This window comes from Equus quagga, chromosome 16 (assembly GCF_021613505.1).
Source record: "Equus quagga isolate Etosha38 chromosome 16, UCLA_HA_Equagga_1.0, whole genome shotgun sequence".
Taxonomy (NCBI): domain Eukaryota; kingdom Metazoa; phylum Chordata; class Mammalia; order Perissodactyla; family Equidae; genus Equus; species Equus quagga.
The window spans coordinates 50888474-50901958 of NC_060282.1; the positions used below are offsets into that span (position 1 = coordinate 50888474).

The 13485-nt window shown below is 33.6% G+C and overlaps 1 protein-coding gene across 1 annotated transcript in view; it reads left to right on the forward strand.

Annotated features, from left to right (window-relative positions):
* The first annotated feature begins 795 nt into the window (after positions 1–795).
* The window catches only part of SNTG1 (syntrophin gamma 1), a 317880-nt gene continuing 305190 nt past the window's right edge, over positions 796–13485 (forward strand). Inside the window, exons 1-2 of the mRNA XM_046642673.1 lie at positions 796–822; positions 8584–8718. Coding sequence (XP_046498629.1) covers positions 796–822; positions 8584–8718 — 162 coding nt within the window. The remainder of the gene's footprint in view (positions 823–8583; positions 8719–13485) is intronic.

The following is a 13485-nucleotide window of genomic DNA, read 5'->3' on the forward strand; positions in this document are numbered from 1 at the left end:
TGTTTTGGCTCTGCGGTTTTTTTTTATAGTTTAGGGTGAAAATTTTCTATGACAACTCAGTTTTATTGTTTATCATATAATTAAAACAAAACTGTCTAAAAGCATTAAAAGTGAAAAACCTTATTTGCATTTATATGCATTTAAGTCTATGCCCACCATTTAGGATAGTGACCACTAGATGAAATTATGTAAGATAGTTCATACATTGATTTATCCTAACATTATTCACTCTGATAAATAGCTTGCTTCCTTACATCTTATTGTTTGTGAATAAAATTTTAAGTTTCAGAGAGAATTATTTATGCATGTAGCTTTTTAATTAAAAAGAGAAAGATTAGTCAACATTTTTTCAAGAGATAACAAGATGAAAGGAAATTTTAATTACTCCTTTTGAAGTTTCTTTCCCAGTTGCAAACTCAGGTTTCAAAATGAATTTTGGGAATGAGCTAATGCTTGAGGGAGGAGGTTAATCATACTCTAGGTAGGTCTGAATGCTTAGTGAAGAGGAGAGGTGCATGGGAATGCACATTCTCAATCACAGTGAATGGTGGCATTACGTTTATACTTCGCAAAAGCTGGGTTTAAGACTTTTTTCCTCTCCTTCTTCTTCTCTCTTTACTATATCCTGAGAGTTCTTGTTCCTGACAGGTGGCAGCAAACACAGTTTGCCCACAGGATCTGCTTCATAATTTCTTCCACTTTATTAGTGTTCTCCTCTTTTACACTGGATGCTGTGCTTGATGGCTTATCGTTTCTCTGTCTTTTCAGACGACATCCTTTGCTGTGCCATAGCACATGGATTTCAGGACTGCCTGTGAGGAGGTAGGTTAAATGGGTTTCTGCTTTCTGAATAAGGAAAACAGGTTACAAGCAATAAAAACTTGGCCCACCTTTATATAAGTGGAATGCTGCTTTTGGCGGAGGGATGGTTGTGAGGTCCATTTCATTCCCAGAGTACGATCTGTTTCTGTAAGACTAGAAAGCCAAAGAGCGCCGGAGGAAGACTTGGATTTTCGCTCTTTCTCTAAGAAGACTGGAGCTAATTTGATTTGATTGAATTGTCTTTCTCCATAAACTATGCTCTGCATATTTTCAGGTGGTAAGAGTGTTAGAAGTAATCATTTTCACATAAATGGTTATAAATTAGAAGACAGCTAAGGTTCCTTTCAGCACTAGAATCCTATGATTTTATGATTCCAATATTATTTTAGTATTTCAACATTATTTAAGTGTTAATTCATGGCAATTCAGTTTCTCTGTAGAGCTATCATCACACTTTGGTACGAGTTAAAGTGATACATTGCTCTTTCGAGGATATTAAAGGCCGTTCAAGTGTGCAGTCAAGAGGGCATGGATTTGGGACCCTGGAGAATGTAACTATTCTCTATTAGGAAGAAAGATCATCTTTTTTTACTAAACGTGCAACAGTCAAAGCATTTTCACTCAAAATGCAAACTTTATAGGTTAAAATATTTCATATTGGCTTAGAAGGTTTAAAATATTTTTTATTGTTTGTAAATAACCCAAGAAAATAAACCATAACTGGATTACCTGTGATAGAGTTAAAAACAAACAAAAACTTCAGTATTAATATTTGTAAAGGTTACTCTTTTAATGAAATGATGTGTTAAATTTCTTGCAAAAATATTGTTCTTAAAGAAAATTTGTCACAGTTTGTTCAAAGAATCCTAAGAATATAAGTAAGATCTTTCAGAAAATTAACAAATTGCTTTCATATTTTCAATACTTATGCTTCTCTTTGTTTTCAAATATTTAAGTATGATAATACTTTATACATATCTCTATGCTAGCACTTTTCAAATTACATTATTGCTACTTATTTACAAATCTCTCTCATGTGCTGAATATGAATATAATAAGGTTAGAGGGTACAGCTTATTCATCTTTTTAACTCAGCACCTATAACTTCATACTTTTTTTAAAAAAAGTGAATTAATGTTTTAGAAGCTTAAATATCCTTTAATTCTGTGTCATTTCTAGTTTTAAATACAATATATAGTATGGTATTCTTAATTTTGACTGTAGTAAATCTACTATTTCTATCAAAGTGTTATCTTATGTTTTGGGTAATAAAGCTCCTTGAAACTGAATGGATATTTGTGTCAATGAGACAAATGAAACACATATGAGATTCATGTGGAAGGACTGTATAGCAGCCAAATGCTATTTTAGCAAATGATTTACCCTGGACTTCAGAGGCTGACATAAGATCGATTTCTCAGGCCTTTTTTAAAACAAAATTGTTTTGATTTATTGATTTGGAATACATATCAAATTCTATTTAAGGTTCCAAAGAATTATTTCACAATGGTAATACTGTTGTGATCATCTTACCCTTGCTTCTGTAGTGGTAGGATTTGTTCTCTTGAAATGAGCCATTTGAGAATCTCTACCATTTTCTACTGTCCCCACCATGGTGTAGGACTGTCTCAGAACTGCTCATCAACAGTGCTCATGTTCCACATACTGCCTGGTTTGGAGGAATACAGAACTACAGAATGCCATGAAGATGATCAAATCACCCTGAAGATGGACCACAATGAGTTTGCCTGAAAATTACAATCTTAGAACATTTAAGTGGTCAGGAACCATAAACGTAATTTAGCTTAACTCTGTCACTTCGCAGATGAGGACTGAGAAGTTTTATGAAATGTTGAGTGCCATTTAATTAATTAGTTAAAAACAAAACTATAATGTGTAGCTTGGAGCTCTTGGGTCTAAGTTTGAGCCTCTTTCTAAAATACTAAATTGCTGGAAATTATATCTTAGTCAAAGATATATTTAATAAAACTTGTCTTCTCTTGATTGCTAATAAGCCATTAAAAATGAAATTCTGACATCCATGTCCCTCAGACATCTAGAATATTACCATGTGGATGCCAGGAACTCTCTTCTTTGTAAAGGAATAGGAGTATGCCCAGATAAGTTTTATTTAAAACATCTTAGTTATCTAATACAGATTCTTTATAAAGAAAAGCTTATTGAATGTTTAAGAAAATTTTCCTCTTAAAAAGGAAATGCTACAATTCGTTTAAGGAATTGGGATTTAAAAGTTTGACATGAAGCAAAAATGAAGATAGAGAATACAATTGGGACAGACACAAAATCTACAATTTAGAAGAAAAAGTGTGTGTATAGTTAGGCATAATTACTGATTCTCTGCTTTTAAAAGTGTCATCAAAATGACTATGTGTTCCAATAAGCCAATATGCTATCTTTAGTCTGGGTTTTTCCCATATTTCATTTTCACATCTACATTTCTTAAAATAAGATCCACGTCTTTGTGTTGAGTATGAAAGTACATATTTATCTGTAACATATATTTAATAATTTAACAATTCATGCACATATATAATTAAATTTAGCATCTTTTATAATAAAATTTAATCTGTTGCTATGATTCAATCAAGAGATATTGAAAGAAATCCTACTATAAGTAAAATACTGTAATAGATTCTGCATATTAATAACCCTTAAGAATAAAAACCATAATAACTTATTAAGACCTTCTTGAAATAATAATGTATAAGATGAAGTTAAATAGTGTGATATAGGACTAAATATTATTGAAGTCACTACATATGATGCCAAAATACAATACTGATCAATTGTTAGGTGAATATATTTATTTAATGAAAGTGCTGAGTTCAGAAAAATAAAGACTCATCTTTGGGTGGAGTGGTCTCCAAAGGCTGTGAGAAGAAACGAGTCTTGTATGAGTACTTGAGACATGGCTGTAATTTAGCTAAGGAAAAGGCCAGGATTAGAAGTGATCCCAGAAGGGAAAGATAAAGGAGAAGCTGCAATTTGAAGGACCCTGCATGAAATGGGGCTTAGTGCACTACTGCTGCAATATGGTACAGTATAAGAAATTACATGTCACTTAAAACTATAGCTTTACAGAACAAACTGAATAATATTTGTCAACCAAGATCTAGAAATACCAGGGATCCCTGTAAGAGTGTTTGCAGTTCATATTATTGTCTCTGCCTAGTTTCTTGTAGTTTGTAGTTTCTTACAACTAGTATTGCAAATTCTACAATTCAAGATTAAAGGAACACAGATTTTAATGTTTCATGCAAACACATTTTGTGTTCTTTGAAAAACGAGAACCCAAATTAAAGAGGCCTTAACTTTTAAGTAGAAAATGGATGAGGGTCTACTTTTTACGGTTCCAAATTAGGTACAAGGTTTAAGCTGAGCATAAATTCTCAATAAATTTAAATGTGAGGCTTGGGTTTTAAAACAAACAGTACATCTATGCAAATTTATAAAAACATTTCATTGGTTTACAGAAAACAAGATTTTTAAAAGTATTGCCTTTTAAGTGATTAAGAGGTGCTGTCTTTTAATATTCCTCTAAGCAAATAGTAAAATCCACCTGTAATAAAGGATCATCCATCAGGCACAGGAAAACAACATTTGAGTTTATATAAATTTTTATGAATCATAACTTTAAAAATTTTTAAATTTTATGTATGTTTCATAATTTACATATTTGTACATTATATGTAGCACATACATTTCTTTACACACATGCAATGTACACAGTCAAAAAAGGTTGAAGACAAATGATTGTTATGTTGATAAAAATAAGACAAATACATATCCTAGGTTTATACTAAACTGTGTGGCCAATAATTATGGGGCCAATAATTATTTAGGTGATTTTTTATTTGTAAACAATCTGGGTCCACAGATAGTTGTGCTGTACTAGCAGCTGCTCTCACGGTCCTGTTTCCCAGTTGTATCCCTAAAGCAATCCATGGGGACAAGGGTGTGTAGACCAAGGCTGTCCCCACATTAGACACTGTCCTATGCTCCCTTAGTAGCTTGGCTTTGGTGGGAAAAATCACCTGCCAGGCCCAGAGTGGTCTCTTACTCACTTTTTTTCCCTTTAGTGGTCATTGCTCTGATAATGTGAAAAACAGCTGGTTCAAGTTGATGTCCTTCTCGGAACTCTTTGGACTCCCTTACGAGATTCTTGATGACCAAAATGCTACCTGCTGAAAGAGGCTGATAGGCATGTCATTGTATACAGAACAACATGGGGAGGCATCCCTCAATCTCTGCAGGAGGGAAACCAGGGCAAGGAGTTAAGAGTGCAGAGTCTGGAGCCAGCAGCCTGGGTTCAAATCCTCACTTCCACTCATCTCTGCTCCTCTGCTCCTGTCCAATCTATGAGAGCAGTTGTGCTGGGTTGTTAGGAGAGTCAAATGAATTAATATTTCTGGACACACAGTAAGCTCTATATAAGCGGTTATTAAACTACATATAAATGAAATACGTGGCAACATTTCCGTAGCAATGATACTAATAGTGTAGAAAGACAGAAGGACCAGCAATACAAATCGGCCTTGCCTGAGGCCCTGACTGCATGTTCCTACCCTTTTTATGCTGAAAACACATCCTCTGTCCATGCTGTTCCTTTATTTATTTGGGGAAATATTTGGGGGGACCTGAGATAAGTGTCTGACTCCAAGCCTGCGCTCTAAACACTATGCACCCAGACTTTTGCAGTAAGCATACAATAAATATCAGGGCAAACGGTCCAGTAATGCTGCTCTGAATCAGGAAAGAGCCCTGAAAGGGATTTTATCCATCTTCCTTGATCTACTATAACAGCTTCGAATTTAATTCAATTGTTACCTGTCCCCAACATTTCCTGTTCAAGGTCTATGCTTCTGTCAACAATAACTATGTTTTAACTTTCCCAATTGCTATCCTTCTTCTACTCCACTATAAGAAATATATTTATAAAACACAAATCTAAATATATTATTTCACTATTCAAATTTCTCTAGGGCATCTGTAACACCTTCAAACTCCTGGCACATCATACAAGGTGCTTGACACACCTCCCCCTCTTCTGGCATTTGCTCCCCTGTGACTTCTGCTGAATCACAGAGGCTCAGCCTTAAGGATGTATTTTCAGGTTTCTGTCTTCTTCTTGCATCACATGAACTACACATTCTCATGTTTCCATATCTACTCATTTTCCCACTTTTGAATAAAACAACTTCTGTCTCCTCTAATTATTGTTACTTCAGTTTATTTTTCCAAAATGAACCAGACATTTTTCTGACTACAAAGACTCCTGTAATACCCTCTACCCTCATGAATATTTAATTCCTCTCTCGATCTTGTTCCCATATCAGATAATCAGATAGCATATTGCATCTTATTTATACATATATTTTTTTAAGTAGGAATACTCTAAGGTCAGAGACTATTATCTAATTCATGTCTGACTCTCTGATAGTATTATATAATATTTTTGAAATAGATGTATATATGGGATTTTAAGTTTATTTCCATGTACACAAGCTGAATTTTAATAAAAGACTATATGTAACATCTAGAACACTTGGAAACATATTTTAACTTGAATTTGTTCTTAGCTTCCTTAGCTCTCTGTTTGCTGTTTTCCTCAAACATTTATTTATTGGTATATATATATATATATATATTTCATTCTAACAAAATGCTGCCTCATTCTTTATTTTCTTTAACTCTTATCCTCTCAGGACCCAGCTGTGAGCTCAAAGTCTGTATTCTGTTTTCCAGACATCTATCTAATAATTCGGGGACATTTTACAAATTATTTGAGTGAATGAGCCACATCAGAAATGTGCTAAGAGAAGCCTCATAACTGAGTTTTAGTCCCCCAGACTTTCCCTGGATGATCTTTTATATCTCTTTGATGAGTAATAATAACGCATTTATGGGCTTTCAGGGAAAAGCCCCTTTTTCATCCCCAAGTTGTGATAGAGCATTATTTGTGATTGCCAGCTATTCCGTTACACTTCTGCGAAAAAATTGGCCCAGAATGTACTGTACATTGAAAAATCGGTAAATGTGCTCAATTATATTCACTTGGGTTTGCTATTATTTTATATCCCTCCATTCTCTGTGCCACCTCAGACAGTCCCAATGCTGTCTCCCAGCCAAGAGCACGTTGTAAGCATGAGAGACTTTTCCATGTGAAAAATGTAGAAAATTATGTTCTATATTAAAAATAATATAATTTGCTTTGATGAAATATTTTTGTCCTCTAGATATAACCACTTGATTTATGCTCTAGAATAGATTAGTTGACACAATTTAGTTAGCACTAGCTGTGCCCCAATCCCATAGAAGGGAAAATGCCGTCCTTGCTTTTTAAAAAGTTTGTTTTTCTTTAAAAGATATCATAACTCTTACAAAATAGTTACTAAAGATTAATATACGATCATATGTGATAGAGTGTATAATGATATGTCTTAGCACATGGGATAAAGCAGTTTACAGAAAGAATGATCTTAGGAGGCTGCAGTATCAAAGTATATCCTCATCAACATTGTGGAACATTCCTTTAAGGAAATAAATTCCTAGCAATACACATGGAAGTGTATATTCCCAGAGAAAACCTGGCATTGTTTGCCTGGGATTTTGTGTTCGTTAAATACTAAGGATAAATATATATATTTCTATGTACTTATCCCTTTATCCAAATTAAGAATGACTCCCTAGTTGTTAAAAGAAAATGCAATTTCCAAAGTGTTCATTGTTCCTGTTGATTTTTTGGTGCAGAATAATAGCCAGAGATTGTATTCTATCTCAAAGGAATTGCCTTTTGCATCTCTGACAAATGGGAACATTAAGAGCACTTGCTAGCCAGAATATTTCTATTTACCTGAGTGAATAGTCTAATTCTGACTCGTTTTAGGAGTGATAAGATTCACGGGCTTCTTCAATAATAGCAAAACACTGGTTTATGGCTGTGTAGTTCAGAAATCTTCACACGCTGTTTTCACAATGTCCAAAAATGTGTCAAGCAAAAACAGTGATTGGGAATCAAAATCTTGGGTCTTAGCCTCTGTTTTTAATTAACTATGCTAATTTAGGCAGTTCACTTCACTTCCTTATCCTTGTTACCCCATCTGTACAAAATGTGTGTGTGGACATGTTGGCGACACAGAACCATGAGGTGGAGGTTAGAGAAGATTTTAAGTAGATATGTTTTCATATTTAAAACTCTATGACAGAGACAGAAAGTAGATTAGTGGTTGCCTAGGGCTGGGGAGAGGGATGGAGAGATAGGGGTATTAGGTTTCTTTTGGGAGTGAGGAAAATGTTCTAAAACTGATTGTAGTGATGGCTGAAAACTTTGAATATACTAAAATAACATTGAATTGTGCGCTTTAAAGAGTTGAATTGTATAGAATGTGAATTGTACCTAAATAAAGGTATTATAAAAAATTTTAGATTTAGATTACAAGTATTGAGCAAAACTTTCATTATTTTTCAAATGTAGCATATAAACTATACTCCTTACCCTCCAGTTCTTTGTGTGGATTTTCAGACATAATCTCCATTAACTGAAATCTACTTTACATGAAATGGTTATCCTTTTCCCTGAACCCACAGTAAGCATTAAGTTTCAGACTCATCAGAAAGCATTTTCTCTAGTTCTCAAATGTTATTCATTATGATTTGCTATAAATAGGCCATAAAATTATAATCTATAAACTAAATATAATTTTTTTCTCTGTTGGCTCTTTTTTTTTTTTTAATCTGAAGACAAAGACAGGGATTTGTTTGCTGCAGGATGGTAATCAGGAACCTTTCAAAGTCCGGCTGCACCTAGCCAGAGATATTCTGATGATCCAGGAACAGGATGTGATATGTGTGTCTGGTGAGCCTTTCTATTCTGGTGTAAGTAGCTTTTCCTTCTATTGAAGCTTTTTGTTAATAAAATATTTATTCACAGAAAATTCTTAATATATTTTTCTTTTACTTTCAGAATCTAGTCAATCGACCTGCATATAATTTTTGTTTATATTATCAAGTAAGCAATGTCCTTGTATAAGTACCCAGAGCTGGGTCCACAGCCACACATCCAGGTTGGCGTCTCATTGACTCCTAGTTGTCACTATGCGACTACAGTGACACTTGTGTTTTCTGATAATGAGACAGTACATTCCACCTTTTCACACAGAAGACTAAGACCGGTGCATGGCAGTTTCACTGCCATGGTCTTGTCTTGTATCGCATTGAACTCTTGGAAGTGGTGCGAAGATGGAGCTCAACTCTTGGCATCTGGGAAATATGAGGCTTTAGGTAGCAGTCACTGAACTCAGTGTCAATGCTTTTCTCCAGGGGATTGTGCATGAATAATTCTGTGGCCCTCCTTGATAAAATTAGGCCTAAGTTTTATAGCAAGTTCTATCTAATGCTCCACCTGGTTGCCATATTACCCTACTGCTAATCCAGTCTCAGACAGAGCCATAAATTATCACTCAAACACATTGGTCTACTTACCAGCACTTAAGTACAGCTGGGGAAGACATCCCCGGGTGAAACAGATTATATTCAACTAAACAATTGTATCATAAAACAGAACAAGTTTTAGAGTTTATCGTTCATTGTATAATAACATTAAAGACATCATCATAACAGTGTTGTCATATGTGATCTCAGAAAAAAATCACAGCAAGCAGCAAACAATCAGCTCCCTAATTCCTCAGACATCTGTAGCTATTTAGCATGAAAATTTAATTTGTAATTTATTAACAGACTTACCTTGGAGTGTTTTGTTGGTTGTGAATAATGCTGAACTGGAGTGTCCACCTCACTTCTCCCTAACTTCATATCCGAGTCACACAGGTCCTAAATCAATAGGCCCTTGCTAACTAAAGATAATGGACATTTTGCAGACTTAGCTACTCTTTTGTCACAGGCCATTTAAATCATTCTGAATCATGGGTCTGGCTGTCAAGACTGATTAAATTGTTCCCATGGGCTTGACCTTTCTTCCTTTCAGTTAATAAAAGAATAGTGGCCAATTTCTCTTTTCTTTCTTTTTCTTTCTTTCATTTTTCTTTCTTCTTTTTCTTTCTTTCCTTTTCAGTGAAGAGATAAGATTCATATAACTCTTTGCAAGGAATATATCACACAGGTCTTAAATCAGTAAAATATTGTAACTTGGAAAATTCAGTATTTTAATGCTGAAATAATATTATTGATTTTAAATTTTGCAGTCAAAATAGCTAATACACATAGATCTAATTTCTCTTTTGAACAGAATTCTGGGGAAAACTCAGATAATAAGGAGAAATATCTTATGAAAATGTCAACAAATTCAAAGAAGCTTTTGACAAAATTCAACACTCATTTATAAGAAACACTTTCAGCAAAGGATGAATACAATGGAGGTTCCTTAATCTGATATGCATCTAATGAACACTTCTCACTAAAATTATAGTTAACATTGAACATACTCTCTGAGATTGAAAACAAGTCAAGGACCGTCACATGCTTCACTTCTACTTCATATTCTTTTGGTGGTACAGGAAGTCAGAAAATGGAAATAAATGGCATAACAATTGCAAAGGAAGAGGTAAAACATCTTTATTTGTCAATGTCTTGATAGTGTACACAGAAAACCCTAAGAAATATTAAAAAAATAGAATAACATACAAATTTGGCAAGGTTGCTAGAAATGAGGATGATGTCCAAAGTTAACTTATTTTCTATACTTTCCAACAAACAAAATAAAAATGCAATTCACAACACATCAAAAGGTAATACACTTAGGAATAAATTTAACAAGATATATACAAAGCTTCTCCCTTGAAAAGTACAAAACTGTGATGAAGCAAGTGAAAATAAATCAACAAGTAAATGGAAAAATGTAACATTATCATGAACTAAAGACTAAATATTGATGTGTTCACATCTTCCCAAATACTCAGTATCAATCAAAACTGCGAATTTTTTAATAGATATTGACAAGTTGATTTTAAAATTTATGTGGAAGTACAAAGGATTTAGTATATCTAAAACAATCTTGAATAAGGAGAATAAAAATGGAGTCTTTATACTTCCTAATTTCAGAACTCACTATAAGATTATAATAGTAAACACAATGTGATATTGTCATAAGTACAGAAACATGAATCAATGGACCAATGTAAAGATTTCAGAAATAGACCCACACTTATGTGGTCAATTGCTTTTCTTTTATTGTGGTCAACTGTATACAACATAAAATTTACCATTTTAACCATTTTTAATGGTTCAGTGTCATTGAGTACATTCACATTGTTGTGCAGCTATCACCACTATACATCTCCAGAATTTTCATCATCCCATACTGAAACCATGTACCCATTAAAGAAGAACTCCACGCCTACCTCCCCTCAGCCCCTGGTAACCACTGTTCTACTTTCTGTTTCTAGATATTGATTATTCTACATAACTTGTATAAGTAGAATCATATAATACTTGTCCTTTTGTGTCTGGCATGTATCACAATTCCATTCCTTTATGACTAAATAATATTCCATTCATGTATATACTACATTTTGTTTATTTTGTTTATCCATCCACCCAAAAGTGAACATTTGGTTTGTTTCCACCTTTTGGCCCTTATAAATAAGGCTGCTGTAGATATTGGAATACAAATATCTGAGTTACTGTTTTCTATTCTTTTTTGTATATTTGCAGAAATGAAATTGCTGGATGAAATGGTAATTCTATGCTACTTTGTTGTTTAATCCCTTATCAGATATGTTATTTGCAAATATTTTCTCCCAACCTGTGGTTGCTTTTTATTCTGTTACTAGTTTCTTTTGATGCACGAAAGTTTTCAATTTTGAAGAAGCTCTGTTTGTCTAATTTTCTTTTGTTGGTTGTACCTTTGGTGTTATATCTAAGAAGTCACTGCAAAATCCAATGTCATGAATGTTTTCCGCTGTTTTCTTCCAAGAGTTTCTGGTTTTAGCTCTTACGTGTATGTCATTTTAAGTTAATTTTTGCATATGTTGTTTGATAAGGGTCCAACTTCATTCTTTTTCAGGTGGATATTCATTTTTCCTGACACTGTTTGTGTCTTGGCACCCTTGTCAAAAGTCATTTGACCACATATGCGAGGGTTTACTTCTGGGTTCTCTATTCTGCTCCACTGGTCTATATATCTGTCTTTATGCCACTACCACACTGCTTTGATAACTGTAGCTTTTCGGTAAATTTTGAAATCAGGAAGTGTCTGGCATCCAGCTTTGTTCTTTTAAAAATATTTTCACTAACTGGAATTCCTTGAGATTCCATATAGGTTTTAGGATGGATTTTTCTATTTCTGTAAAAAAAGACACTGAGATTTTGATGGGGATAGCAATCAATCTATAGTTCACTTTGGGTAGTATTGACATCTTAACAATATTAAGCCTCCTAATCCATGAACATGGGATGTTTTTTCACATATTTATGTCTTGAATTTCTTTTAGCAATGTTTTGTAGTTTTCAGCGTGTATGTTTTTCACTTCCTTCGTTAATTGATTCCTAAGTATGTTATTCTTTTTGATGCTATTGTAAATAGAATTGTTTTCTTAACTTTCTTTTCATAGAGTTCATTGTTAATGTATAGAAATGCAACTGATTCTTGTGTTCACTTTGTATCCTGATATTTTACTGAATTCTTTTTTTTGTTCTAACACCTTTTTTTTTAATTTATAGAATCTTTAGGTTTTCTACACATAAGACTATGTCATTTGTGAACATAGATAAATTTGCTTCTTCCTTTCCAATTTAGATACATTTTATTTCTTTTGCTTGCCTAATGTATCTGGCTATGACTTCCAGTACCATGTTTAATAGAAGTGGTTAAAGCAGGAGTTCCTGCCTTCTTCCTGATGTTAGAGAATAAAATTTATTTCTTTCCTTTGAGTATAATCTTAGTTTTCAGTTTTTCTTATATGGTCTTTTTTACATTGAGATAATTTCCTTCTATTCTTGGTTCATAGAAGGTTGAAATGGTGTTGAATTTGTCAAATGCTTTTTCTTCAGCTGAGATGATTGTGTGTGTGTGTGTTTTCCTTCATCCTGTTAATGTGGTGTATTATATTGATTGAGTTTCATATTTGGATCATCCTTGCATTCCAGGAATAAATCCTACTTTGTCGTGATGTGTAACCCTTTTCATATGCTGCTGAATTCAATTTGCTATTATTTTGTTGAGGATTTTTTGCATCAGTGTTCATATGGGATATTGGTCTGTAGTTTTCTCTTTTTGTAGTAGACTTTTTTGGTTTTGGCATGAAAGTAATGTTGGCATCAAAGGATGAGTTAGGAAGTTATTGTCCTTTTTAACTTTTGGAAGAGCTTGAGAAGAATTTGTATTAATTCTTCTTTAAATGTTTGGTAGAAATCCCCAGTGAAGCTATCAGGTTCAGGACTCTTCTTTCTTGGGAGGATTTTGCTTCAATGTCTTTACTAGTGTTAAGTCTATTCACAGTTTTTATTTCTTCATGATTCAGTCTTGGTATGTTTTGAGTTTCTAGGAATTTGTCCATTTCATATAAGCTATCCAATTTCTTGGCATTCATATGTTCTTAGTACTCTCCTAAAATTCTTTTTATTGCTATAAAGTTGGTAGTAATGGTCTCACTTTTACTTTTGATTTTAGTAACGAGTATTCTTTTT